This window comes from Sus scrofa, chromosome 13, assembly GCF_054392235.1.
Source record: "Sus scrofa isolate SSC_HxYL_T2T_F1_AM1 chromosome 13, Sscrofa_HxYL_maternal_Yorkshire_Landrace_v2.0, whole genome shotgun sequence".
Lineage (NCBI taxonomy): Eukaryota > Metazoa > Chordata > Mammalia > Artiodactyla > Suidae > Sus > Sus scrofa.
This window is the reverse complement of record NC_139395.1, coordinates 104,884,326-104,912,220: the sequence shown is the minus strand read 5'-3', so window position 1 is coordinate 104,912,220 and position 27,895 is coordinate 104,884,326. Positions and strand designations below refer to the sequence as shown.

General features: G+C 36.9%; 1 protein-coding gene and 1 long non-coding RNA gene across 7 annotated transcripts in view; both read right to left on the bottom strand.

Annotated features, from left to right (window-relative positions):
• RNF13 (ring finger protein 13) overlaps window positions 1-27,895 on the bottom strand; it is a 140,740-nt gene that overhangs the window by 18,458 nt on the left and 94,387 nt on the right. For 4 of the 6 annotated variants that reach the window (XM_084990059.1, XM_003358608.6, XM_084990060.1 and 1 more), the window contains one exon: window positions 18,465-18,558. In XM_084990059.1, coding sequence (XP_084846185.1) covers window positions 18,465-18,558 — 94 coding nt within the window. Of the gene's footprint in view, window positions 1-11,262; window positions 14,209-18,464; window positions 18,559-27,895 lie in introns of those variants that run through there. The other 2 variants (XM_084990061.1, XM_084990062.1) reach the window with 1 other exon arrangement.
• Window positions 230-7,691, bottom strand: LOC146397532 (uncharacterized). Its single transcript, XR_014824198.1, has 2 exons — window positions 2,506-7,691; window positions 230-2,242 (listed from the first exon to the last, which is right to left on the bottom strand). It is a non-coding gene; the product is annotated as an uncharacterized LOC146397532 (long non-coding RNA).

Here is a 27,895-nt window from a genome sequence, read left to right as displayed (position 1 = left end):
GCAGAAGAATGAAATTAGAACACTCTCTAACACCACATACAAAAATAACCTCAAAATGGATTTAAAGAACTAAATGTAAGGCCAAACACAATAAAACTCTTAGAGGAAAACACTAGCAAAGAGATCTTTGACATAAATCATAGCAATACCTTTTAGGATGCACCTCCTAGAGTAATGAAAATAAAAACAAAAATAAATAAATAAATGGGACCTAATTAAACTTAAAAGCTTTTTCGTAGCAAAGGAAACCATAAACAAAATGGAAGGATAACCTGCAGAATGGGAGAAAATATTCACAAACAAAGCAACCGACAAAGGATTAATATCTAAAATATACAAACAACCCATGCAAGTTCAATATCAAAAAAACCAAATAAACCAATAAAAAAAATGGGCAGAAGATCTAAACAGACACTTCTCCAAAGAAGACATATAGGGGAAAAAAACACATGAAAAGATGCTTAACACTGCTTATTATTAGAGAAATGAAAATCAAAACTGCAATGAAGTATCAGGTGACACTAGTCAGAATGGCCATCATCAGAAAGTCTAAAAGCAACAAATGCTGGAGTGTGTGTGGAGAAAGGGAACCTTCCTACACTGTTGGTGGGTGTAAATTGGTACAACCACTATGGAAAACAGTACGGAGAATACTCAAAAAACTAAAAATTGAACTACTATATGATCCAGCAGTTCCACTGCTGCGTATGTATCAGAAGAAAACAGAAACACTAATTTGAAAAGATACTTACACTCCAAAGTTCACGGCAGCAAGCATTATTTACAAAAGACAAGATATGGAAAAAATCTAAGTGTCCATCAACAGACAAATGAATAAAGAAGATAGGGTGTGCATACGCACGCGCACACACTCACATACGATGGAGTAATTATTCAGCCATAAAAAAAATGAAATTCTGCCTTTTGCAACAACATGCATGGATCTAGATGGTGTTATGCTTAATGAAATAAGTCAGAGAAAGACAAATACTCTGTTATCACTTATATGTGGAATCTGTTAAATAAAAGAATATATATAATACAGAAACAGACTCACAGCATAGAGTACAAACTACTGGTTACCAGCGGGGAGAGTAAAGGAGGAGGGGCAAGATAGGGGTACGGGATTAAGAGACACAAGCTACTATGAATAAAATAAATAAGCAACAAGGCTATATTGTACACCACAGGGAAGTACAACCATTATTTTGTAATTGCTTCACATGGAGCATAATATGTGAAAATACTGAATCACTATGTCGACACCTAAAGCTAAAAGAATACTACAAATCAACTACACTTTAATTTTTAAAGACCTTTGATAGTTAAAAACAAAAAACAAAAAAACCCAAAGTTCTGTAAGGGATATGATGCTGGTACAGTGGCAATATTAGATCCTGTATCTACTGATAATCAGAAGATATCCAAGAAAGAAGAGTTCACTGTACCAGGAGATACTGGAGATTGTGATTAAAATAAAACCAGACTTAGAAAAACTAAGGAGGAAAAGACACTTTTAGGAGGGCAAACAGTTGAAAAACATTTGCAAAGAGGAAATAAAAAAGCAAGGCAAAAGTTATGCAAAGTTAGAAACAAGGAGCAGTGAAAAGTAAGGTTAGATGAGTTTGACAGAATCGAATTATGAAAAGCTTTGCATACCCAAATGAGGACTTTGATGTCATCTCTTAGGCAGTAAAGGTCAACTGAAAGCCTTCAAGCAGAGGAATGACTGATGTATGAAACTTACATCTTAAAAATTCTTTATGAGGGTGCTGAACAGACCAGGGCCTGGAATGCAGAGATAAACCTAGAGACACTAAAACTGATCTAATGTTGGCACTCCCAAGATTCAAGTAATAAACTGATGTGGGCTTGCATCATAAAGTGACCACAAGAAGGAGAGGAATGATCAGATCAAATAATCATTTTGAAAGAACAACTCATGGCATTTGGAGACTAAACAGAAGTAATAAAAGAGAAAGGGTGAATCAAAAATAATACATGTTATCTTAAGTGATAGCCATTTTCATTTAAAAAATTTGGGGGGAACTTTTAGGTATTTTATTTGACATTATTAAAATACAACGTGTAAAAGGAGCAGCAGAGGGAATGGGAGAAAATCAACTATATGGAAGTTGGTAGTATTTTTTTAAATTAAGAATTGGTAAGTTAATTCTAAATGTTCAAGAGACAGTGTTTTGTGAGTATACCTTATTCCGAATGATATAACTACTACTAAAGACTAATGGGAGTTCCCGTCGTGGCGCAGTGGTTAACGAATCCGACTAGGAACCATGAGGTTGCGGGTTCGGTCCCTGCCCTTGCTCAGTGGGTTAACGATCCTGCGTTGCCGTGAGCTGTGGTGTAGGTTGCAGACGCGGCTCGGATCCCGCGTTGCTGTGGCTGTGGTGTAGGCCAGTGGCTACAGCTCCGATTGGACCCCTAGCCTGGGAATCTCCATATGCCGCGGGAGCGGCCCAAAAGAAATAGCAAAAAGATAAAGACTAATGACAGCCTGAACAATATGTGTAGTGTGTTTAGACTATAGTGTGTCAGAATATAAAGTCACTGCAAAGATGGAGTATTCTCTTCTTCCTCATTGGACCACACACTTTACTGTAACATAAGAAATACAGTACAAGTTTCCCCTGCTATCTGAAAGTAAAGTATTATGACACCTTTCATAAGCCAAAGCAGCACAAAGCGAAGAAGCAATTTAAAACTTTAGAACACATGGATGCACAAAAACTGAGATAACACAGATGCTCACAGACACAGTTCAAAACTGTTGGGGCTTGATGCTGAGATACTGAGTTTAGTTCCCCAGGGAAGGACCTGGGGGGTGCCACTCTCACTGCTCGGGGCACATGATGCCTCTGTAAGGGCTTGCTGCAAATCAAATGCTGAACACTATTTTTGCTTTTCACTCTTTTTCTTGTAAAGGCAAAAATCCTTTTCAGATTTCTTTCAGTTAGCAAAAACAGTACTAACATGGAAGCCACCAGGAAATAGTTCACCGAGAAGAGGCAAGGCCTAAGGAGATGATGACCCTTAGATCTGTACCTTAGTACTCAGAAAGCTCTCAAATGTATGCTATTATTTTAAGCAAACAGTGAACCAAAGGATAAAAGGCAGCAAAGGAGATTCCTATTTTACAAATGAAGAGGACTAAAAATACTGATGACTGACCACAGCAGTGCTCCTGAGTGCCTACCCCACCCACAACTACCCAGGATTGAGAAGCATAGCACAGGAGAAGAGAGTTACTGGAGTTCCCGTCGTGGCTCAGTGGTTAACAAATCCGACTAGAAACCATGAGGTTGCAAGTTCAATCCCTGGCCTTGCTCGGTGGGGTTAAGGATCCTGTGTTCCAGTGAACTGTGGTGTGGGTTGCAGACGCAGCTCGGATCCCGAGTTGCTGTGGCTCTGGCATAGGCTGGCGGCTACAGCTCCGATTAGACCCCTAGCCTGGGAACCTCCATATGCCATGGAAGCGGCTCAAGAAAACGCAAAAAGAAAAAAAGAAAAAGAAAAAAAAAAAAAGAAGAAGAAGAAGAGAGTTACTGATGGCAGCAAGTTACGAATATAAATTCTATGGAAACAGAAATCAGAAAAAGGTTGAGACTCTCTTAACCACAACATAATTTTTTTTTTTGGAGGGCAGAGATTATAACCTAACTTTATAAAATAATTATTGCTGCTTTCAAAATATAACCAACATGAAATTGTTTAATAAACATCTATTAAGTTATTAAAATAAGTCTTAGAGGATGAAAAGCCTATGAAAATTTCCTAATATAATACCATTTAGGAGACAGCACCTTTAAATAAAAAGCCATACAACAGGTCATGGATAAAGAAGGCAATATATGTGAAAACACTTCTCAGAACACAGAATGCTAAACAAATGTAATTTTACAGTTGAAAAAAAAAATTCTCAGTAATTGTGAGAATCTAGTAGGACACTTCAGGTTTGTTTTCTTCAGAAGTTAAGGCATTCTGACTATCAAAGCTGGCCTATGAGATTGCATAGATTCTATGGCTAGCATGATACTAAACTTGCTTTTAGTTTGGGCCTACGATAATTTGTATTTGAAAAGACATGATTTTGCATTTTCTTCTTTTCACATCTTAGTTAAGTACTTTTTTGGTAGGTTAAGTGCTCAAGGTCACACTTGTAATCATTAACAGAACCAGCTGTTTTGGCTCCATATCCTGTATTCTTTCCACTGTACCATTTTGCTAACCTTCTAAAAACTAACCGCTAACTTCCTCATTGCTATGAAGCTCATAAGAACCACTTATTACATGATTTACACACTCCCACCTCTCCAATTAATATAGCTTTGATACGAATTGCTAAAGTTTATCTGTGGTAGAATGATGCCTAGGAACCACCTATAAGAAAGGAAATGAATTGTGATTCCAATGGGAGTTTTAAACCTCTCTGTAATTGCTAAAATGGAATGATACCTGCAGGGAGAAGAGGTAAAATAATTACTATTCCTCACTGACTTCTACTGGATTTCCCCTTGGACATAAGATCCAGTGAGAGTAGGTAGTTTCTTTACTTCTTTTTTAAAATTAGAACAGTTTCAAACATACACAAAAGTACAACGATATACCATTATATCACCTCATGTACCATCACTGAGTTTCAACAGTTTTCAATGATCTACTATTCTCATTTGATCTACCACCCTCTACTTTTTTCTTGATGTAGTTAAATTCTGAGATATATCATTTTACCAACGTATACGTTAGATACTAAAAGATACTTTTAAGAGATGTAATCACAATACTATTTTCACGCCTAACAAAATGAACAGTAATTTCTTAATATCATTCAATACCCAAGGTATATTCAAATGTTCTCACTTGTCTCAAAACTGTCCTTTTGCAGATGATTTAAACTAGGATCCAAGCAGGGTCCAAACACTGCATCTGGCTGATGACTTGTAATCTCTTTTAACCTGTATCAGTCCTGCCCTCTTTGTACATCTTATTTGTTAAAAGAAACTGGATCATTTGTCTTGTAAATTTATCTGCATTCGGGACTTTGGTGATTGCATAGCTGATTGTTTTTTAAGATGGCTATGGCACTACATCAATCGTTCTTTGGTCAGACCAAAAGTTCTACTTGCTCAGTGACACTTTGAAGCAAATTAGAAAAAAAAAGCAACACTTCTTCAAGGTACTTTATTGCTCTTTGCTCCCCAAATAATTAACACAAATATAAACATTTCTCATGACAAAGAATCAATGAAAATCTCTGTACTGAGGCCTGGATTCAGAGTTGTTGGTGAGTTAACTTCCCACAAGTAAGAAAAAGTGGATTCATCTTTTTGATAAACTGGATTGCTTCAGTCCTTAACTTGAAATACAAAGAGAATATCAGTTTTCAACTATTATTATCGTTTGACAATGGTGAACCTGACAGGTTTTCATACTCTCAAACCATATAGTCCCAAACATCCAGACTAAGGGGAAAAAAAAAATTGGGGATTAAAGTTTTTGGCAAAGGAGCAACTTTAAAATTTTTTAAAAATGATCTCCAATTCTATATTTATATGGAAACCATTTTGATTTTATCTTTTTCATAATTATGACAAAGAGTTTGACTTTTTCACAGACAATAACAACTATCAAAATTGTTTAGTCTGCCACTTCTAAAAAAACTCATTCAGTGATCAGTTTTAAATTTCCCATAATTTGGAGTTCCCGTCGTGGCGCAGTGGTTAACGAATCTGACTAGGAACCATGAGGTCGCGGGTTCGATCCCTGCCCTTGCTCAGTGGGTTAAGGATCCGGCGTTGCCGTGAGCTGTGGTGTAGGTTGCAGACGCGGCTCGGATCCCGCGTTGCTGTGGCTCTGGCGTAGGCCGGGGGCTGCAGCTCCGATGAGACCCCTAGCCTGGGAACCTCCATGTGCCGTGCGAGCGGCCCAAAGAAATAGCAAAAAAAAAAAAAAAAAAAAGACAAAATTTCCCATAATTTGGCTTACAAGGGAATGATCAACAGTAAACTTGGCACTATGTAGTAAATTTGACAATATACATCCACCATGACTTAGCTGTCTCACTCCTAGATGAATAAATGATCTAGAGAAACATATATAACCAAGGTAGCATGAAGTAGGAGCAGAAGTAGTAACAGGACTAGAAGGGCGGGGGACTTCCAGTTTCTGGTCTGGCATGTAAAGGATCTTGGAAGTTGTCGCTCCAGTGCTCACGACACAGAAAAGTTAAACAAACTGAAAATCCTCTTTTTAGATCTATTAAGGACCAGGGTTACAGAGAAAGCTGCAGCCTCCAAAACTGGACAGATAGATTGGCAGACACAGAGAGTCACAACTTACTGGAGCAGAAGCCCAGGAGCAAAAGATTCTGTGTGAAACAGCACCAAGCAGAAAATCATAAACTGTAAGGCACAGTTTGGATGAGTTTGAGGGAAACTCTAGGGGAAGTCTTCTGGCCAGCATGTAAGGAGTTTAGAAGTCATCACTCTGCCGTAACAACAAGTAAAAAGCTGAGAAAAAAAATCAGTAATTCTTCTTAACTGAAAAAAATCAGTAATTCTTCTTAGATCCATCTGAGAAGTGACCTCACATGGCAAACTGCCGTGCCCAAAACTCGAGATACAGACAGAAAGATACAGAGAACCACAGCTTACATCAGAGCAGAAACCTCTGAGCAAAAACCTCCACAGAAACCAGCAGCAAGTAGGAAAAATTAAACTGTAATTGATGAATTTTCAGAAGCTCAGTGTGTACAAGTCTTAGAGTATAAAACTCCAGTGGAGCCTGAACATTTTTGTGAGTTTTATCTTGTGGAGCTCCTTCCAGATTCTCACAGTGAATGCTGGAGAAAAGTACCCTTGGACTTCTAGCAGGGCAGGGGATAAGTAGCCACTTTAAAGAGCATTCTGTTCTTAGTAAGCCTGGCCTGGGATAAACTACCTAACTAGATCAAGGAGAAAGGGAAATACCCAACTCCAACCTCTGTAGCCATCAAAGCCTGGGGAAAAAAAAAAAAAAAACTGAGAGGTACTTGTGAGCTTCACAACACAAAGACACAGGCTCACTCAAAGACTGAGACATAATCAAAGGACTACAGAATGCTTCCTACTCCCCCCGACACACACCTTACCATCACACCACCAATGGCTTATTTAAGTTCCTTTTACTCAAGAGTTTCATGCCTAGCTTTCAACAAAAAATTACAAGCAATATGTCTTCGTTGGATAAATGTCTATTTAGGTCTTCTGCCCATTTTTTTTTCATTGGGCAAATGGCATTTTTTTTTTTTTTTTTCTTTTTTGGACACCCCGTGGCATATGGAGATCCCAGGGCAGGGAAGAGATCCAAGCTGAAGCTGCAACCTTAGCCACAGTTGAAGCAATGCCAGATCTTTGACCTACTGTGCCGGGCCAGATCAAACTTGCATCCCAGTGTTTCCAAGACACTGCCAATCCCACTGCACCACAATAGGAACACATAAATGGCATTTTTCAAAATCATGCAACTAACTCAACAGTGAAAGACTGAAAGCTTTCCTCCTAAGATCAGGACCAAGATAGGGGTGCATACTTTCACCACTATTATTCAACACTGTATTTGGGGTTCTACTGAGAGCAATTGCACGAGAAAAGGAAATGAATCCAAATTGGAAAGGAAGAAATAAAACTATGTATAATCCACAGATGATATGATCCTGTATTTAGAAAACACCAAAGAATCCATAAAAAAACTACTAGAGCTAATAAATTCAGCAAAGTTGTAAGTTACTAGATCAACATATAAAAACTCTAACCGATATTCTGTGATAATCTAGATGGAAAAAGAATATGAAAAGAATGGATATGTGTATAACTGAATCACTTTGTTGTACAGCAGAAATTATCACAACAGTGTAAATTAACTATACTTCAATAAAACTTTAAAAAATGAAAAAAAAAACTCAAACAGAAAAAAAAAATTGGTTGGGTTTTTAATACACTGGCAATAAACAATCCAAAAAGGAAATTAAGAAATTAATTCCATTTGCAATAGCATCTAAGAGATAACAAACTTAGGGGGGAAAAATCTAACAAAGGAGGTAAAAGACTTGTATACTGAAAACTATAAGATGCTGATGGATGAAATTAAAGAAGACCTAAATAAATAGAAAGCCATCTCACGAACATTGACTAGAAGACCTAATACTGTTAAGGTTTCAATACTACCCTAACCAATCTACAAATTCAACCCAATCCTTATCAGAATTCCAACAGACTTTTTTGTAGAAATGGAAAACTTGAGCCTCAAATTCAAATGGAATTTTCAAAGGATCTTAAATAGCCAAAACAATCTTGGAAAATGAACAATGTTGGAGGACCATACTTCCCAATTTCAGAACAGTGCAAACAGAAGGTACTCAAAGGTTTCATATTGGCATATAGACAGACACAGAGATCAATGGAATAAACCTGAGAGTCTAGAAATAAACTCATTCGTCTATGGACAATATTTTTGACAAGGGTAAAAGACCATGTAATGAAGAAAGAACAGTCACTTCAACAAATGGTGCTAGGACAATTTCATTTCCACATGCAAAAGAGTAAAGCTGGAGCCCTTCCTCACACTATAGATAAAAAGTAACTCAAAACTGATCGGAGACCTAGTATGAGCTAAAACCATAAAACTCTTAGAAGAAAATATGCGGGTGAATCTCCATGACCTTGGATTTGGCAAAGTATTCTTAATTATGACACCAAGAGCATGAACAAAAAGAAGAACAGAGAATTTGGATTTCACCCTAATTTAAAACTTTTGTGCTTCGAAGAATATTGATAAGGATGTGAATAGGAACCCTTCTGCATTGTTGCTGGGAATCTAAAAAAGTACAGTGGCTGTGAAAAACAGTATGGCAGTTTCTCAAAAAGTTAAACACAGAATCACCATACCACCCAGCAATCTTTCTCTTAGGTACTTACTCAAAAAACTGCATGCAGGAACCCAAACATATTTTTATGCCAATTTTAAGTGTTATTCACAATAGCTGAAAGGTAGAAGAAACCCAAGTATCCATAAGCACGTAAATGGATATATACACAAAATGTGGTAAAACACACACACACACACACACACAACCAAACAAATAAAACCATGCACTGAAATATTATTAAGCCATAAAAAGCAATGAAGTTCTGTTACATGCCACAACTATGAATAATCTTTAAAAACATGCTAAATGAAATAGGCCAGACACAAAAGAATACTGTATGATTTCACTTATATGAAATATCTAGAAGGCAAATTCATAGTGCCAGAAAGGAGTCTAGAGGTTACCAGAGACTGGTGGGAGGTGAGAATAGGGAGTTATTGTTTAAGAAGTAGTTTCTACAGTAAAGAAAAAGTTTTAGGACTAGACAGTAGTGGTGTTTGCAAAAACATTGTGAATGTAATTAAACCACTGAATTGTACTCTTAAAATGGTTAAATGATAAATGAGAAAGTTGTATACATACTTTACCAGAATAAAATAAATATTTACAAAAACAATCTGGACGCAAATGATACACCATTCCCCAAAAATTACCTCAAAATGGATCACAGACCTAAACAGAAAAGGCAAAACTATAAAACTTACAGAAGATAACATAGAAAATCTAGGTGACCTTGGATATGACAATGAGTTTTTAAGTACAACACCAAAAGAATGACCTATGAAAGAAAAAACTGATAGGAGGGATTTCATTTGAATTAAAAACTTTTTTGGAGTTACCATTGTGGCTCAGCAGTTAACGAACTCGAGCAGCATCCATGAGGACGTGGGTTTGATCCCTGGCCTTGCTCAGTTGGTTAAGGATCCGGTGTTGCCATGAGCTGTGGTGTAGGTCAAAGACACAGCTCAGATCCTGCTTGCTGTGGCTATGGCACAGGCCGGCGGCTACAACTATGATTGGACCCTAGCCTGGGAGCCTCCATATTGCTGTGGGTGTGGCCTTAAAAAGACCAAAAAAACCCACATTTTTTGTGATAGACATTGTCAGAGAATGAAAAGACAAGTCATATACTGGGGGAAAATGTTGTAAAACACATATCTAATAGAGACATGGTTTCCAAAATTTATGAAGAATTCTTAAAATTTAAATAACATAACAACCTGTCTTAGTCAGTTTGGGCTGCCATAACAAATACCATAGGATGGTTTAAACAACAAACATTTACTTCTCACAGTTCTGAAGGCTACGAAATCCAAGATTAAGGGGTTAACCAAATTAGCCAACTTGGTTGCAGATGACCACTCTCTTCCTGACTTGCAGATGGCTGCCTTCTTCCTATAACCTTGTATGACAAACAGATCATCTGTGTCTTTTCAAGTACAAAGGTAACTTAATCCCATTCATTAGGCCTCTCCCTCATGACCTAATCACCTCCCAAAGGTCCCACCTCCAGACATCATCATACTGGGGATTATGGTTTCGACAAAAGAATTTTGGGAAGTTCCCTTGTGGCACAGTGATTTAAGGATCCAGCATTGCTGCAGTTGTGGCACAGGCCACAACTACAGTGCAGGTTTGATCCCTGTCCTGGAAACTTAGATTTGCCATGTGTATGGCAAAAAAAAAAAAAAAAAAAAAAAAGGAATTCTGATGAAACTTTCAGTCAAGTGCATAATCCAATTTAAAAATTAGTATAACAGAAAAGAAAATCATGGACTTGGAGAAGAGACTTGTGGCTGCCTGATGGGAGAGGGAGGGAGTGGGAGGGATCGGGAGCTTGGGCTTATCAGACACAACTTAGAATAGATTTACAAGGAGATCCTGCTGAATAGCATTGAGAACTTTGTCTAGATACTCATGTTGCAACAGAACAAAGGGTGGGGGAAAAAATGTAATTGTAATGTATACATGTAAGGATAACCTGACCCCCTTGCTGTACAGTGGGAAAATAAAAAAATTATAAAAAAAAATTAGTATAAGATCTCAATAAGCATATTAAAAGCTGCTCAACACTATGTGTATGAGATACCACTACATACCTATTAGAATGGCTACAGTACAAAACAATGACAACACCAAATGCTGGGGAGGATGTGGAACAAGAGAACTCTCATTTAGTGCTGGCAGGAAAGCAAACTGGTACACTCACTTTGGAAGGGAGGCTAGCAGTTTCTGACAAAGCTAAACATGTCTTACCACATGACCCAGCCATCATACTCCTTTGTTGTTTACCCAAATGTGTTGAAAATTTAGGATCACACAAAAACATGCACACAAAATTTTATTGTAGCTTTATTCTTAAATGCAAAAACTTGGAAGCAGCTAAGATGTTCTTCAATAGACAATGAATAAATATAGCCATTAATCAACAATAAAAAGAAATGACTTATTAGGCCACAGAAAGTCATGGAGGAACCTTAAATGTAGATTTGCTATTCCAACTGACAGTCTGCAACAAATAAAACTACAGTAAAAGATCAGCAGTTGCCAATGGTTCATGAGAGGGAAGGAGAAAGAGATGAATAGATGGTGCACAGAGAATTTTTAGAGCAGTGAAACTATTCTGTGTGATATAACGGTGGATACATGACATTACACATCTGCCAAAATGTACAGACTTGTACAATGCAAAGAGTGACCTCCACTGCACTATATGCTTTAATTAATAATATATCAATATTTATTAATCATTTGTAACAAATATACCACCTAATGAAAGATTAGAGTATTAGGGATGTTTTAAGAGGGGAGAGGCATACTGGAGCTCTCTATACTTTGTTTGTTTTTTAATTCTTTTAATTTAATTTTATTTTTATTAGAGTATCATTGATTTATAGTGCTGTGTCAGTTTCTGCTGTACTGCACAGTGATCCAGTCATACATATATATATACATTTGCTTCTTCATACTACCTTCCATCATGTTCTATCCTAAGAGAATGGACACAATTGCTTGTGAATGTCCATCGAAAGATGAATGGATTAAGAAGATGTGATACATATATACAATGTAATACCACTCAGCCATAATAAACAAAATAATGCCATTTGCAGCAACATGGATGCAACTAGAGATTTCTCTGTACTTTCTACTCAATTTTTCTGTAAACTTAAAACTGCTCTAAAAATAAAAACTATTAATTAAAAGAACGAAAATGTTTTTAACAAAAGGCAAGGGCACTGTGTTATTCTAAATGTCAATGCCATAAAAGACAAAGGCTGAAGAATAAATCTAGATTAAAGAAATTCAAAGAAATATTATAACTAAATGTAATAGGTGATACTAGACTGGATGCTATATTTACTGTAAGAAAAATATTATAAAGGAACCTACTGGAATAAATAACAAAACTAGAAAAAAATATAATGAACAAATATTCATTATAGTCTATCAACAAATTTCTATCAACAAATAGTCTATCAACAAATTTCTTTTGTGGAAATTTCCATTTCCTCCTTAAATGCAGCACCAAAAAACAATCTTCTTGTTTTTAAGAAATACACGTGAAAATACTTAGACATATAGGATCATGATGTATATTACTCCCAAATTATTAAGATGAAAAACTTTATATACATACATACATAAAGAAGAAGAGCAAAAATGATAAAGCAATAGGTTGCCTCCAAAACTTCATGTCCAATTGGAACCTGTGAATGTCACCTTTATTTGGATATAGCTTCTTTCCAAGTGTAACCAAATTAAGATGAGGTTATAACAGATTTGGGTGTCCTTACAGAAAATTAGATTTAGACACACACATACACACGGGGAAAAAAGCCATGTGAAGATGGAGGCAGAGATTGGACTTATGCTGCCACAAGACATGGAAAGCCAAGATTGCCCTTTCAGAAACAAGAAAGAGGCAAGGAAGAATCCTTTCCTTGCCAACAACTTGGTTTTAGAATTCTAGCTTATGGAACTCTAACAAAATTAATTTCTATTGTTTTAAGCCACCTGGTTTGTGGTACTTTGTTACAGCAACCCTATGGAAACTAATATAGTAAGTAATAGGTGAATCTGCGTAAAGGGTATATGGGTATTTTTGGACAATTCATGCAAAGTTCTTTCTGTCCTCTTAATAGTCTTTCTCAGTACAAAAGTTTTTTAACTTTGAAGCAAAGTTTTTCTAAGTTTGAAGTTATTTCTTGAAAGGTTAAACATTAATATGAAAGGGCCAAGGACTTGAATAGACATTTCTCCAAAGAAGACAGATAAATGGTCAATAAGCACATGAAAACATGCTCAACATCATTAATCATTACGGAAATGTAAATGGATGAACCTTGAGGACATTATGCTAAGTAAAATAAGCCAGTCACTTATTATTCTGCTTATAGAAGGTACCTAGAGTAGTCAAATTCATAAAGATAGAAAGCAGAACAGTACTTGCCATGGGCTGGTGGGAAAAGGGAAACGGATGGTTACTGTTTATTGTGTACACAGTTTCAGGTTGGGAAGATGCAAAAATTCTGGAGATAGATTGTGGTGATGACTGTGCATCACTGTGAATATAGTTAATGTCACTGAACCTTACACTTAAAAACTGTTAAAATGGTGAATTTTATGTTATGTGTATTTTACTACAAAAAATACAATAGTTGTATGTATACATCTGGAGGCAGGGTGGCCTTGACAAGCTGATTTTATATTTACATGGAAATGCAAAGTGTCATGAATAGCTAAAACTTGAAGAAAAGCAAGGTGGGAGGACTGTAGTAGATATCAAGATTTGCCACAAATCTATAGTAATTGATATGGTGTGTTACCGATATAAGGATAAACAAACAAACAATAAGACCAATGGAAGTCCAGAAACAAACTCACACGTAATGGACAACTTGATTATGTCAGGGGTGACTGACACTGTGAACAGTGAATTTTTAGTAATTAGCTCTGGGAAAACCAGATATCCTTATATAAAATATCAAACTGAAAACACCTTAAATTGGGCCCCATTTTCCAGAATCAGGTAGACTACATATCCAAACATAAAAAGTAAAACTCTAAAGCTTTCAGAAGATAATATAATATCTATATGATCTTAGAGTATAGAAGTTACTTTAAAACATGCAAAAACATTATCATAAAAGAACTTTAGTTCTGTGAAAAAATAAGCCGCAAACTAGAAGACAGTGGAGACACAAAAAATCAATGAAGACATGATTCGCCGCCACACACCACAACTCCAGGGCAGGATTGTGAGAACATACGAAGAATTCCTCCTACATGTGAAAAACAGGGAAGGACAACCCAACAGGAAAATGATATGAAAGATGCTTTAAGATAGTGAAAACCTAACTAGTAAATAAAAATACAAATAGGCACTTAATCTCACTAACAGGGAAATGTAAATTAAAACCACTAAGAGATACCTTTATAAAACCATTGGATTGGCTAAAACTTAAAACTCTGTCAGTACAAAATATGGTACATGTGTGGGACAACAGAAACTCCTATATATTGTTGATGGGAATATAAACTAGTACCATCATCACTTTGAACAAAGCTTGGTGTTATCCAATAAAACTGAAGATGGGTATACCCTACGAGCCAGAGTATATATTAGCTAATCTACTTCTAAGATATATTCTAAAGAAATTCATGCTAATATACACCAGGATAGACTGTTAAGAGCATGATCTGTAATGGATGGCCCCATACTGGGAAAGCAAAATAAAACATTCTACATCAACTATACTTCAATAAAAAATAAACAAAACACCAGAACATCAAAAATCTATTATTAATAAAACAGACGAATGATATATTTATACAATGCAATGAAAGTGAATGAACTACATATACATGCAATGAAGTGAGTTAATTTCACCAATTACCTTAATAAAGAGGTAAGACCAAAAAGTGAGTTAATTTCACCAATTACCTTAATACAGAGGTAAGACCAAAAATATGCAATTCAAAAACACGAAAAATTAAACCATAATGTTTTAGAATGCATATAGCTTAGGAGAAAGGCAATGAAATCATTATCATAAGCCAGCACAGTGATTACTTTCAGTGAGGGGGAAAGGATTACAATCTAGAAGTGGACACAGCAGTTTCTGCAATGCTAGTAATGTTCTATTTCTTGAACTGGACGGTTCCAGAAAATACTTTACTGTATACATGTTATACTTCATATTTTTAAAAATGTGAAGGCATACAGATGAACATGGCTAGAGAAAAGCACACAGTTCTGCTGACTGGTGCATAGCCATGAACCTGAAAGGGAAGTTCAGGTTCATATTATATTTCCCTAGTCCATCTGCCCATCTACTCTCTTAGAATAATACTTCATACCTTTCTGTTCTAAAATCTCCAACATCTCCTCTCCCATCATCTTCCAGTTGATGATTGTGCTTCCTATTTCACTGAGAAAAATCGAAATAAAGAACCCTTCCACAGACTGACCATCATAAACACTACCAGGATTTTGCACCCACATAGTCTACCTTCCCTTAGCTCAACTCTCCATGCTACTATCTAAGGCCCATCCACCCATTTGTACACCAGATCCCATGCCTTCTTGCCTTCTCAAAGACATTATTACAGCAGCTCTCCCATCTGATATCTACATCATCAATTTCCTTCAGCAAATAAGCAGTTATTTCTTAATCAAACTGCTCCTACCAGTTACTATAGAAGAATTTCTTGGCTCTCTCTATAGTTAAATTTCTTGAAAAAGTTGTCTTCAATCCCTCTCCTTCTATTCTCAAGCCCACCACAATCACAATTTGGTTTGACCACTCTGTCAAAACTGCATGTAACGATAGTCATTAACCTCTAACAATCAATTGTCAGTTCTCTTCTTACTTATCAGAAGCTTTCAACACAGATTATCACTCCTTGCTCCTTAGAGATCTGCATCACTTGGTTTCTGGTAAATCACTCTCTTATTTTCCCCTTTCTCTACGAGAATATATGAGAGTATATGACCTATAAGAAGGTCACTGCTTCTCAGGCCCTGCTGTGGATCCCTTACTTAATGGTGGAATGCAGAGTTCCCGTCATGGCTCAGTGGTTAACGAATCCGACTAGGAACCATGAGGTTGCAGGTTGGATCCCTGGCCTTGCTCAGTGGGTTAAGGATCCGGTGTTGCTGTGAGCTGTGGTGTAGGTCACAGACACGGCTCGGATCTCGAGTTGCTGTGGCTGTGGCTGTGGCCGGTGGCTACAGCTCCAATTAGACCCCTAGCCTGGGAACCTCCATATGCCTCGGGTGTGGACCTAGGAAAGAAAAAAAAAAAAAAATGGTGGAATGTCCCAATATATCTTTGGTATTCTTCTGTCTAACCATACTCATTCTCTTGGTAATTTCATCCACTCTCATGATTTAAATACATTTTTATACTAATACTCCTAGTTCAGGAGTTCCCACTGAGGATCCAGCATTGTCTCTGCAGTGACAAGGGTTTGGTTCTTGGCCTGGTGCAGTGTGTTAAGGATCTGCCACAGCTGTGGTGCAGGTCACAACTGCAGCTCAGATTTGATCTCTGGCCTGGGAACTTCCATATGCTGCAGGTATGGCCATAAAAGTTAAAAAAAAAAAAAAAAAAAAAAAAAAGAGTACTCCCAGTTCAGACCCCTCTCTTAAACTCTGGACTCATTTAATGTCTAGTGGACATCTGAAATTCCACATGTCCAAAACTGATTTCCCAAATTTTCTGCCAAAACCTGCTCTATCATTTATTAACCACCCTTATTTCTATTTAAGGCAATGCCATCCTTCTAGTTGCTAAAACTGAAAAATCTAGAGTCATCCTTATTTCCTATCCCCACATCTAGTCCATCAATAAGTCCAATACATTCTATCTTCCCAAAACATCTAGAAGAAGATTTCTTCACCTCCTCTCCTTGTTACCACTCTAGTCCAAGCCACATTCATCTCTCTCTTGGATTTCTGCAGTAACCTCCTAGCTGGTCTCTGTTTTTTCCCCTGACCCTCTACAAGATCCATTTAATTTTTAATATATATCTTATCTTTTCTCTGCTCAAAATCCTATAATAGTTACTCATCTTACTCAGCTCTATGCATGCCCTTTTTAGCCAAGAACAATATCAACATCATCTTTTTTTCCAGTTTCAGGAAACACAAATACAAATACACACAATGGAGCCTAAAAAAGTGATCCCTAAAACCAGTCTTCAAACTGATCTATGAATAACTTTTACTTAATCCACACTGTATCATGAGAATACACTGCATTTTTACAAGTGCTGCTATCAATTTCTTTTAACGTGATTTTTTTCTATTATTTTGTTGTTAAGTTTTATTTTTTCAAAAAGTAACTATAAAAGACAGGTTTTTTAAACACTTTATTACTTGGAAAAATAAAAACTTCGCAGAACTGGAGTTCCTGTCGTGGCTCAGTGGTTAACAAATCCGACGAGGAACCACGAGGTTGCGGGTTCGATCCCATGGCCTTGCTTAGTGGGTTAAGGATCCGGTGTTGCTGTGAGCTGTGGTATAGGTTGCAGATGTGGCTCAGATACCAAGTTGCTGCGGCTCTGGCATAAGCCAGTGGCTAGAGGTCCGATTAGACCCCTAGCCTGGGAACCTCCATATGCTGCGGGTGTGGCCCTAGAAAAGACAAAAAGACAAAAAAAAAAAAAAAAAAAAAAAATTTGCAGAACGAAGATTTTTTTTAAATTAAAGTATATTTAACAGAATAAAGTCATAATACCTTCTCTATTTTTCCTTTCCACTGTCTATGAATTTTCTCTGCTGAATTAAAAGAACACAGAATATTTTTACTGGTATGTGAAACTGAAAAGTCTGGAAACTATTGGCCAAAAAGATTTAACAAGCATGTACCTGCACTAACAGCCGACTAAATCATAGGCAGGAGAAACTACACTGGCTACAGCATTAGACCCATGCCTCTCCCTGTCAGTACTGGCTGTGAGACATTAAATTTTTTGCTTTCTGACCTTCTATTTCCTCATCTACAAGACCTTCCCCCATTTCATAGAAATATGAGAGTTAAATGAGATGATACATTTAAAATAGACTGACACATAATAGCTAACACAGCAGCATAAACTATTTGCTTAGTTAATACAATGTATTTAGCTAAGATAGCACTATAAACTATGTGTTTGGTTAATACAATGTTAATATAGGAGTATACTGCTGGAGGGAGAGAGGGAGGAAATAAGAGGGACCAGACCACCCTGGCAGCAGAGATATTTTATCCACTGATGTTTAGAACTTTTGGCACATGGTGATGATAAAAAAATTTTTGTCATTTTTATTATCATTTTTATATTCTCTAAAGACCATGTACTCCCTTCTTGCCTTCACCAGGGTATAATACACCACAGGAAAAGACCATCTCTCACATTCACTCATTCATTATCAACTGAGAGTTGGGCATAATGTATGGCAATGATTCAGAAGGTAGGAATAGAGTACAATAACCATATTTTCTTAAATAAACTAAGGGTGATTATGTAGAAAATAAAAATATTCACTTACCTTTTTTGAATTTATGTATAGGGAGTTTCTTAAGTTGATCTTTACGAAGTCTGTTTCTTCTAGCTCTATGTCTGTCCTGGACAAATTTTGTGATCTAAAAATAAAAGAGAAAAAAAAGGGAATCACGTATTAAACATGCAAATACAAAATGGCCATTAAAATAATGTCTTTTAAGTTTCTAGATAGGTGCTGTAAATCAATTCAATTTATTTAAATCCTAATCATAATACTATTAATTAAAACATTAAATTACATTAGTGATAAATTATCCCTTAAATTATTCTTTGAATTTTTATTCATTGACTAAATTATCTTTCTTTCTTTTTTTTTTTTTTTTTGCTTTTCAGGGCCACAGCTGTGGCATATAGAAGTTCCCAGGCTAGGGGCTGAATAGGAGCTGCAACTGCCGACCTATGCCACAGCCACAGCAACTCAAAATCTGAGCTGTGTCTGCAACCTACACCATAGCTCATGGCAATGCCACATACTTAATCCACTGAGCAAGGCCAGGGATCAAACCTGCATCTTCATGGACACTAGTTGGGTTCGAAAACTGCCTAGTCAGAGTTCCCGTCATGGCTCAGAGGTTAGCAAATCCAACTAGGAACCATGAGGTTGAGGGTTCGATCCATGGCCTTGCTCAGTGGGTTAAGGATCTGGCATTGCCGTGAGCTGTGCTGTAGGTTGCAGATGCGGCTTGGATCCCTCGTTGCTGTGACTCTGGCGTAGGCCAGTGGCTACAACTCCGATTGGACCCCTAGCCTGGGAATCTCCATATGCCACAGGAGCGGCCCAAGAAATGGCAAAAAAAAAAAAAAGAAAAAAAGAAAACTGCCTAGTCACAATGGGAACTCCCTATTGATCTGAATTATCATTAATTCACTATAATAGAAACATTATAAATAGCATGTAACTGTTTGTTTACAAAAATACAAATAGGAGACTCTAGGTTACAAAGACTCTACCAGATGAAAAATGAGAGGGTTGAAATTTCTATAGGTTAACTAACAAAATTTTCAAATATAACATACTAGTCACTGTACTTTCAGTGGTTCAAGCAGCAAAATGGACAGAACTAATACAGAACACTTGTCCTATAAATATTCAAAAATACCAAAGATACAAAAGATTTTATCTTTTCCTTGTTTGTCTTTTTAGGGCCACACCTGCGGCATATGGAGGTTCCCAGTCTAGGGGTCAAATTGGAGCTGCAGCTGCCAGCCTATACCACAACCACAGCAACATAGGATCCGAGCCATGTCTGCAACATACATCACAGATCACAGCAATGCCAGATCCTTAACCCACTGAGCATGACCAGGGATCAAACCCACAACCTCATGGTTTCTAGTCAGATTTGTTTCCACTGCACCATGACGGGAACTCCCCAAATATACAAAATATTTTAAACTATATATAATTATGCATGTAAGAATAAAAAATAAGTCCATGGGGCCAGAACCAAATGCCAAAAGCAACATCCATAATGGAAATTTTTGACAAATTTGACTACCTCAATGTTAAGGATTTCTGTCCTCAAAAGACACTGTTAAAAGACAAGCCACAGATTAGAAGAAAATATTTGCAAACTGCATATCCCATAAGGGATTTCTATCCAGAATATATAAAGAATTCAAAACTCAATAATAAAATAAGCAACCCAATAGAAAAAAAAAAAAAAAAAAAACGGGCAAAATATCTGAATAAACATTTTACAACTGAAGATATACAGATGCCACATAAGCACTTGAGATTCTCAACACAGTCAAGAGAAAAATGAAAATTCAAATCACAAATACAATATATACCTATTAGAATAATTAAAGACTGATTATACCATGTGTTGGCATAAAAGCAGAGGAACCTGCACTCTGATAGACTACTGAAAAGACTGTAAAATGGCACAGCCACTTCGGAAAATAATTTGGTGGTTTCTCATAAATTTAAATACATTATCTATCAAATGACTTCATCCTACTCCTATTTATATTTACCCAACAGAAATGAGAGTGTAGGAGGTCCCATTGTGGCACAGCAGAAATGAATCCAACTAGTACCCATGAGGATGCAGGTTCGTTCCCTGGCCTCAATCAGTGGGTCGGGGATCTGGTTTTGCCATGAGCTGTGGTGTAGGTTGCAGACATGGCTCAGATTCTGTGTTGCTGTGCCTGTGGCAAAGGTCAGCAGCAATAGCTCCAATTTGACCCCTAGACTGGGAACTTTCATATGCTACAGGTGCAGCCCTAAAAAAAGCAAAAAAAAGGAAAAGAAAACAAGAAATGAAAGCATATATTCATACAACAACTAGTATACAAATGTACAAAAAAGTCTATGTCAGCTTTATTTGTAATAACCAAAAACTAGAAACAACCAACAGGTAAGTGGACAAATAAAACCGTGAGATAGTTATAAAATGGAATACAAGTCAGCAATAAAAAGTAATGAATATCTATATACTCAATAAAATACATGAAACTCAAAATAATTATTCGGAGAGAAAGTAGACACAGAGAAGCAGATAATTTATGATTCCCTGTATATAAAGTTGTAGAAAATGCAAACTGATCTATGGTTACCAAAAGCAGATCTGTGGTTGTCTACAGGTGGTAGAGAGGGGGATGAAGGAAAAATTTGGAAGAGTTTTGTAAAAGCGAGTGACTACCATAGAATATGAGGAAACTGCTCAAGCTGACTGATTTCATTATCTTTATTGGAGTGGTGGTTTTTTTTTTTTTTTTTTTTTTTTTGGTCTTTTTGCCTTTTCTAGGGCCACTTTGCACGGCATTTGGAGGTTCCCAGGCTAGGGGTCGAATTGGAGCTATAGCTGCTGGCCTACACCACAGCCACAGCAACATGGGATCTGAGTCACGTCTGCAACCTACACCACAGCTCACAGCAACACCGGATCCTTAACCCATTGAGCAAGGCCAGGGATCCAACCCGAAACCTCATGGTTCCTAGTCGGATTCATTAACCACTGCGCCACGACGGGAACTCCTGTAGTGGTGGTTTTACAAGTATGCATATATATGTCAAAAGTTACCAAACTGGGAGTTCCTGTCATGGTGCAGCAGAAATGGGGATCTGGCATTGCCATAAGCTGTGGTGTAGATCACAGACACAGCTCCTGCACTGAGAGACTGTGGCTGTAGCAGGCAGCTGTAGCTCCGATTCAACCCCTAGCCTGGGAATCTCCACATGCCACAGGTGCAGCCCTAAAAACCAAAAAAAAAAAAACCAAAAAAAACCCAAACTGTACATTTAAATATGTGCAGCTTATTAATATATTATTTATACTTCAATAAAAGTTTACTTTAAAAATGTAATAGTAACCACTAGAAGAATAACAATATGACATAAGCTTTCACACTGATGGGAGAAAGGGTAAGAAAGAGAAAAAAAGTTGAGTAATCCCAATCTGCACAGTAGGAAAAAAAAAAAAGAATAAAAAGTAAACAATAGAAATCAGCCAAAATCACAAACATATAAATGAATTAAATGCACCAGTTTTTTTAAAGCATATATCACATTAGAATAAGAAAAAATATCAATCATACGTATTCACAAGACACAAGATTAAAACTTAATGACACATATAGACAAAAATAAAGGTAAAAAATACAGGGATATATAAAGATATACCATGATAATACTAAAAGCTGATGTTATCAAGTAAAATAGGATATAAGACAAAAATCATCATTATAATTATCACAATGGTAATGATAAAAGAGGATACTTCATCTATAAAATGACGAAATAATGGGAGAAACATACAATTCACAAGCTCAAAAGTTCTAGCTTAAGCAGACAAAAAAAAAAAAAAAAAAAAAAAAAAGCAAAGACTGCAGACCTATGATGACCAGTATGTTAGCCACTATATACATGTAGCTATTGAGCACTTGGAATGTGGCTAGTCTCAAATGAGATTTGCTATAAAAGTACAAAATACATCAGACTGCAAAGACTTAGTACAAAAAGATGTAAAACATATTTTATGATTATTTATATTAACTGAATGATGAAATGCATTTTAGATTATGTTAAACACAGTATTTAAGTTAATCTTACCTGTTTCCTCTTTAAATTTGGCTACCAGAAAATTTAAAATTACAATAAGTGTGGCTCACAATACTGTCCTATTGTATAGCACTGCTTTAGAAAACAGAGTACAAAAAACTACAGACAACTGCAATGACTGCACATTTCTGTGAATCTTCTAAAAACTACTAAATTGTACTATTTAAATGGGTCAATTTTATGTCATGTGAATTATATTTCAATAAAACTGTCTTTAAAATACTAAAAAGGGAGTTCCCATCGTGGCTCGGTTGTTAACAAACCCAACTAATATCCATGAGGATGCAGGTTCGATCACTGGCCTCACTCAGTGGGTTGGGGATCTGATGTTGCCAACGTGGCTTGGATCCCGCTTTACTGTGGGTGTGGCATAGGCCAGCAGCTACAGCTCTGATTCAAAGCCTAGCCTGGTAACCTCCATATGCCGAGCATGTGGCCCTAAAAAGATAAAAAAGTAAAAATAAAAAAATAAAATAAAATACTAAAAAAAAAAAAAAAAAAAGCCTAGACAAAACAAATACATAGCTCAAACTAATGGACATATACAAAACTTTGCACTCCACAATTCTTTTCACACACGAGGAATATTCACAAAATTTAACCACAATAACCATGCCTCTTCACCACCTGGATTCTAAATAACTTGAGAAATAAGATCATAAACTAGCAGGTGGGGGCAGGTGGAACACCCAACTTAGTGGACAAAGAAATAGCACCTTCTCCTAAACCACAGAATTAGATTATCTTACCTACCAGATATAGGTAGGTAGGCCTTCCCCTCACCTTCCTCTAGAACTGCAGAACCAGTCCTGGAGGAGCTGAAGACAGGCTGGTCTCAAGGCAAAGATGGAGCTGAGCCAAGCAAGCCCTAATTTATTCTTCCCAGGTGTATCACACAGATGAGATACTTCATCTGCCCTAAGACCACATGAGTAAAAGAGTAGGGAAGAGTGAGGAGTATTAGTAACTGAGTTTCTCATTCACATGGATGGAGACATTACGAATGGTAAGAAATATCTTATATAACTGAAAAAATTTAATTTAAACCAAATTAAAATAAATGAGTTACATACAGCTAAAGTGATTGTTAATGAGAAAGTTATAACCTAAAGGCATATACTAATAAAGAAAAAAAAGAGTAACTATTCAGCTGATGAAGCTAGAAAAAGACAAGCAATGTTTCCAAAAAAAGTAGAAGACAATCATAATGCTAAGAGCATAAATTCATGAGGTAGATTTAAAAAAGAAAGTAAAAACATTAGAACATAAGTCCCACTGGAATATAAACTGCTTGACATCAGGAATTTTTACTTTTTTTTTTTTTTAGGGCTGCACCTGCAGCATATGGAAGTTCCCAGGCTAAGGGTCAAATCGGAGCTATAACTACCAGCCTACACCACAGCCACAGCAATGCCAGATCCGAGCTGCGTCTGTGACCTACACCACAGCTCATGACAACACAGGATCCTTAACCCACTGAGTGAGGCCAGGGACTGAATCCGAGTCCTCATGGGTACTAGTCGGATCCATTACTGCTGAGACACAACGAGAACTCTGGGTTTTTACCTATTTTGTTCACTGAGGAAAATTCAGACCCTAGAGCAGTGCCTAGGTTCATCATAGGTACAGAACAAATACTTGCTGAATGAAAGAAAAAAAGAAAATCTCAAAGTCCATTTCTCTGAAAAACTAACTTCTGACAACACTGTGCAAGGCACAGGTGAATATGAATAGACAGAACTTGCCCCACATACCGAAATTCTCTTTAAATTGTTATATGAATATATAAATATTATAAATCACTTAATACAACAATACTTGAAAATAGACAAAATAGGTAATTTCTTAGAAATATGATTTAGCATGAAAAAGTAGACAACCATTTATGTGTCCAAGTAACTACAAAAAAGGTTAGCAGACCTATATATTTTATAGGCAACTTTCACCAAAAACGCAAGGAAAGATAATCCCAATTTTATTTTAAAAAATTATTTTAGAAAATAAAAGAAAGCTTTGGTTTTACGGGGCTAGCTCTGTCTTATTTAGTTATTTTAAATTACGGTAAAATATACATAACAGAAATATTACTGCCTTAACCATTTTTAAGTATACAGTTCTGTGACATTAAGAACATTCACTTTGGAGTTCCCGTCGTGGCGCAGTGGTTAACGAATCCGACTAGGAACCATGAGGTTGCGGGTTCGGTCCCTGCCCTTGCTCAGTGGGTTAACGATCCGGCGTTGCCGTGAGCTGTGGTGTAGGTTGCAGACGCGGCTCGGATCCCCCGTTGCTGTGGCTCTGGCGTAGGCTGGTGGCTACAGCTCCGATTAGACCCCTAGCCTGGGAATCTCCATATGCCGCGGGAGCGGCCCAAGAAATAGCAAATAGACAAAAAAAAAAAAAAAAGAACATTCACTTTGTTGTGCTCCACTGCCACCTTCATCCACCAAACTCTTTCTTCTCCCCAAACTGAAAACCCTGGGAGTTTCCATTGTGGTGCAGTGGAAGCAAATCTGACTAGCATCCATGAGGGTGCAGGTTTGATCCCTGGCCTTGCTCAGTGGCTTAAGGATCCGGTGCTACCATGAGCTGTGGTGTAGATCGCAGAGGCAGCTTGGATCCAGCACTGCTGAGGCTGTGGTATGGGCCAGCAGCTGTAGCTCCGATTCAACTCCTAGCCAGGGAACTTCTATATGCTGTAGGTGCAGCCCTAAAAAGCAAAAAAAAAAGAAAGGAATCATTTAAAAATAAATAAATAGATTCATGTAATCCAACATTAGAATAAAGGAAAAAACAGTAATTATTATGACAAAAAAAATGTTTTAATTCAGCACCCACTCATTATTTAAGAAGAAAAAAGGCAAATAAAATTTTGGATTCTTTATTACTGTTTCTTTTTTTTTTTTTTCTTTTGGCAGCACCGGTGGCATTTAGAAGTTCCTAGGCCAGGGATTGAACCCCTGCTACAATTACAACCTGCACCACAGCTGCAACCTGCGCCACACCTGTGGCAATGCCAGATTCTTAACCCACTGCACCACATGGGAACCTCTTTTTTTTTCCTTGATTTACCAGAAAATATAGCACAATGTTAAACCGGAGGTACAATAAGCATCTTCTTTTTTGTCCCTGACTTTCAAGGGAAGGCCTCTAATAATTCACTATTTAATGATGTTAATTTTAAGTTTTTAGTCAACAATTTTTATAAGCCTAAGGATATTTACTTCTAGTTCGCCATGGGTATTTTTTGTTTGTTGTTTGCTGTTCTAACTTTCCACACTTCCTTGCATCTATACTGAAAACCCAAGAGAATCAACAAGAATAGGAGAATTCAGTAAGTTTGCAGAGGCAAGATTAACATATAAAAACCAATAATGTCCAGTGTCTAAATGTCGGTTTCTAAATACTACTCCTTAATTAAAAAAAAAAAATGCAGGGCAAAGAAATGTCTGATTCTAGGGCTAGGGCAAGAAAAATAAAAGATGAGCCTGGAGTTTCTTACAGTACCAAACATCAAAGAAGTATATACAAAACAAAAGGACAGGTCCAAAGAGAAGCAAGACCTACCCTAACAAAGCTCAAATGTCCAAATGCTCAATTAAAACAACAAAAATAAATAGTGGAATATTGAATTATTACCTAGAGCATAAAATAAATACACAGAGTATAAACTAATATAAGTAAATTATTGAATAAATAAATAAGTGCCAAGAAGAGACAAATCTTCCTCACAAAAGAATTCTATATAATATATGCAGATACTTCCCTCCTTTCAGGAAGTGAAACTTAATTCCTGCCCCTCCCCAATTTTGGGCAGGTAATACTTAGTGTCTCACTTCCAAAGAAAGGACATAATAGAGAAAGAGAAAAAAATACTAACTTTATAGTGGAGAAACCTGGCAAACATTACCTAAACCAAGGGATGAAGGTTAACATCCTGAGGGATGTTATGCAGATACCATGTACCCCATAACATGTTAGGATGGAGAAGGGCACTTCACTGATACTCTTTTTTAAAAACCTATAATCCAAGGAGTCTGCAATTGACATATACACACTTCTATATATAAAATGCCCAATAAGGACCTACTTACAGCACAGGGAAATATACTATTTTTAAAAAGAATCTGAAAAAAAAATAGATATATAAGTATGTATATCTGAATCACTTTGCTATACACCTGAAACTAAAACAACACTAAATCAAATATACCTTAGTAAAAAAAAACCCTATAACCCAGTCTAATAAGGAAAACATCAGATTAAAGAACATTCCATAGGATACCAGGTCAGGACTCCTCAAGACTGTCAAGGTCATGAAAAACAAGGAGAAATTAAGAAATTCTCATAGATTAAAGGAGATTGGGAATATGTGATAACCGAAAACAACATGGTAACCCATACCGGGTCCTGGAACAAAAAGAAAACATTGATAGAAAAATTGGTAAAAACTATACAAAGTCTGGAGTTTAGAAATAGTAATGTGGGAGTTCCCGTCGTGGCGCAGTGGTTAACGAATCCGACTAGGAACCATGGGGTTGCGGGTTCGATCCCTGCCCTTGCTCAGTGGGTTAACGATCCGGCGTTGCCGTGAGCTGTGGTGTAGGTTGCAGACGCGGCTCAGATCCTGTGTTGCTGTGGCTCTGGCGTAGGCCAGTGGCTACAGCTCCGACTGGACCCCTAGCCTGGGAACCTCCATATGCCACGGGAGTGGCCCAAAGAAATAGCAAAAAGACAAAAAAATAAAAAATAAATAAAATAAATAAATAAATAAATAAAAATAGAAATAGTAATGTACCAGTGTCTGTTTCTTAGTTTTGACAAAGGTACCATAGTAAAGTAAAATGTTAACAATGGGGGAAACTACATGAGGAATGGATAGGAACTCTTCTTTGAAATCGTTCTATAAATCTTAACATTATTCCAATGTTAAAAGTTTATTAGTCCCCTAGTTAATATCCAGTAACAACCAATTAGAAAATGCAACTCCAGGAAGTCTAACAAAAGACATGCAAAGTGTTCACAGAAAAAAAATTATTACACTGGTGGATTTGAAAGACCAAAATAAATTAAAACAAATACCACAGTATCATAGGAAGACTGAACACTTCAAAGACAGTGTTTAATATTTAATCTATGAATTCAATACAATAATAAACTCATCAGAGTTCCTGTCGTGGCTCAGTGGTTAACGAATCCGACTAGTAACCATGAGGTTGCGGGTTCGATCCCTGGCCTTGCTTGTGGGTTAAGGATCCGGCATTACCGTGAGCTGTGGTGTAGGTTGCAGACATGGCTCAGATCCCAAGTTGCTGTGGCTGTGGTGTCGGCCGGTGGCTGCAGCTCCGATT